The 1419-nt window shown below is 46.7% G+C and overlaps 1 protein-coding gene across 2 annotated transcripts in view; it reads right to left on the bottom strand.

The window, feature by feature from the left end:
- Positions 1–363: 363 nt before the first annotated feature.
- The window catches only part of SMYD1 (SET and MYND domain containing 1), a 27631-nt gene continuing 26575 nt past the window's right edge, over positions 364–1419 (bottom strand). For both annotated transcript variants that reach the window (XM_009995612.1, XM_009995613.1), the window contains one exon: positions 364–770. In XM_009995612.1, coding sequence (XP_009993914.1) covers positions 612–770 — 159 coding nt within the window. In that variant the 3' untranslated portion in view covers positions 364–611. The remainder of the gene's footprint in view (positions 771–1419) is intronic.

Below are 1419 nucleotides of genomic sequence, written 5' to 3' on the forward strand. Positions count from 1 at the left end.
TCACGCTTGCAAAGTGCCCACAGTTTGATGTTACACCAGTGTCTGCTGCAGAATCATTTTCCAGCAGTATTTCATCAGCAAAACATCACACAAAACACTACCTGGGGCTCTTACTCAGTTTGCACTCGATGCCCACAGGCCTACGTGACACTTTGTAGAATCAGCTTCCCACTTCCACTGTCCCTTGGTCAACCACTCCACTACTCATGGACACCACTGGAAAGAGATGTCACCACAAGGAAGCAATGGGAGAAAAACAGTTTAGGAAATAATCAATTAATTAAAATTTAACCAAAGACTTCAGGATAAGGACTCCTGTAGAGAGAAACAGTCTTCCAATAAGAATGTAAATAATTTTACAACAGGGGTTTTTTTTCTTCAAATTTTAATGCTAGTGGTAGAAAAAGGATGTTGCTTCTGCCAAGATATCTTCTGATTTGAGCCCTCAGAAGATTTTTCAGAGCTCTGCCCCAGCAGGCCCATGCTCTGAGCTTGGTGCTACTGAAAACAATCCTTGTGGATATATGGCATTCCTATATGGCATTCCCCACATCCAGAGGTGCCACAGGTGATGTTATCCCACGGATATGAATTTGTGTCAGGCTCAGGTTTTATTCCTTCTTGTGGAAGAGAGTTGGTGAAGGCTCATTGCTGGGTTCAGGCATGACTTGAATCTTCTGGTTTTTGAGGGCAGCTTCCCTCATCTTGTAATACATGAACTCGTTCTGCTGGAACATGCGCAGCTCCATCTCCGTCTGGACACGCATCACCTGAAGGACACAATAGGTGACAAAACCTGTGACATTAGGGGTCATCAAAGCAAGTGTGTAACAGGCTGCCTAAAAATAGGGGCTGTCCTAGGCCATGTGTGACTGGTGCAACTTAATCTATGTGCCCCACCAGTAGGAACAAAGCTGACTGGATGGAGATACCCAGTTACTTCTCAAAGCTGGCTGCCTATGTTCTGTCAAGGTGAAGAAGGCATCAGCCTTTGCTGCACCCAGCTCTTCCACAGGCTGCTGGGAAGCTTCATGCTCCCAAACATGATGCAGGACCAAGAGAGGTGATGCTGTCCAGAGCCAGGGAGTGAGTGAGCTTCCCATTCACATCCTGGACCTGACCCCTGGTGTGACCCATCACCAGGATGGGGTCACCTCACGTGGGAGGAGGCAGGGGAAGAGGAGAGGGATGCTTGGCTCCTCTCCAACCGTGTCACCATTTTATCCCTGGATTCCCTGTGACCAGAGTAATTCCTAGTGCTGCATTATGGCAGAGGCTCAGAAGGGATTCTAGAAAACCTTTTTACACCTGTTTTTCAACCCTTAACTTAGGAGCATCAAGATAAAAATGTGCTGTATATCCACTATTTTCCCCCTCAAGTAAGCAGGAAGGGAAATAGAGAAACTGAGGTGCTGGGAT

Source organism: Chaetura pelagica, unplaced genomic scaffold (assembly GCF_000747805.2).
Source record: "Chaetura pelagica isolate M959 unplaced genomic scaffold, ChaPel_1.0 scaffold34, whole genome shotgun sequence".
Lineage (NCBI taxonomy): Eukaryota > Metazoa > Chordata > Aves > Apodiformes > Apodidae > Chaetura > Chaetura pelagica.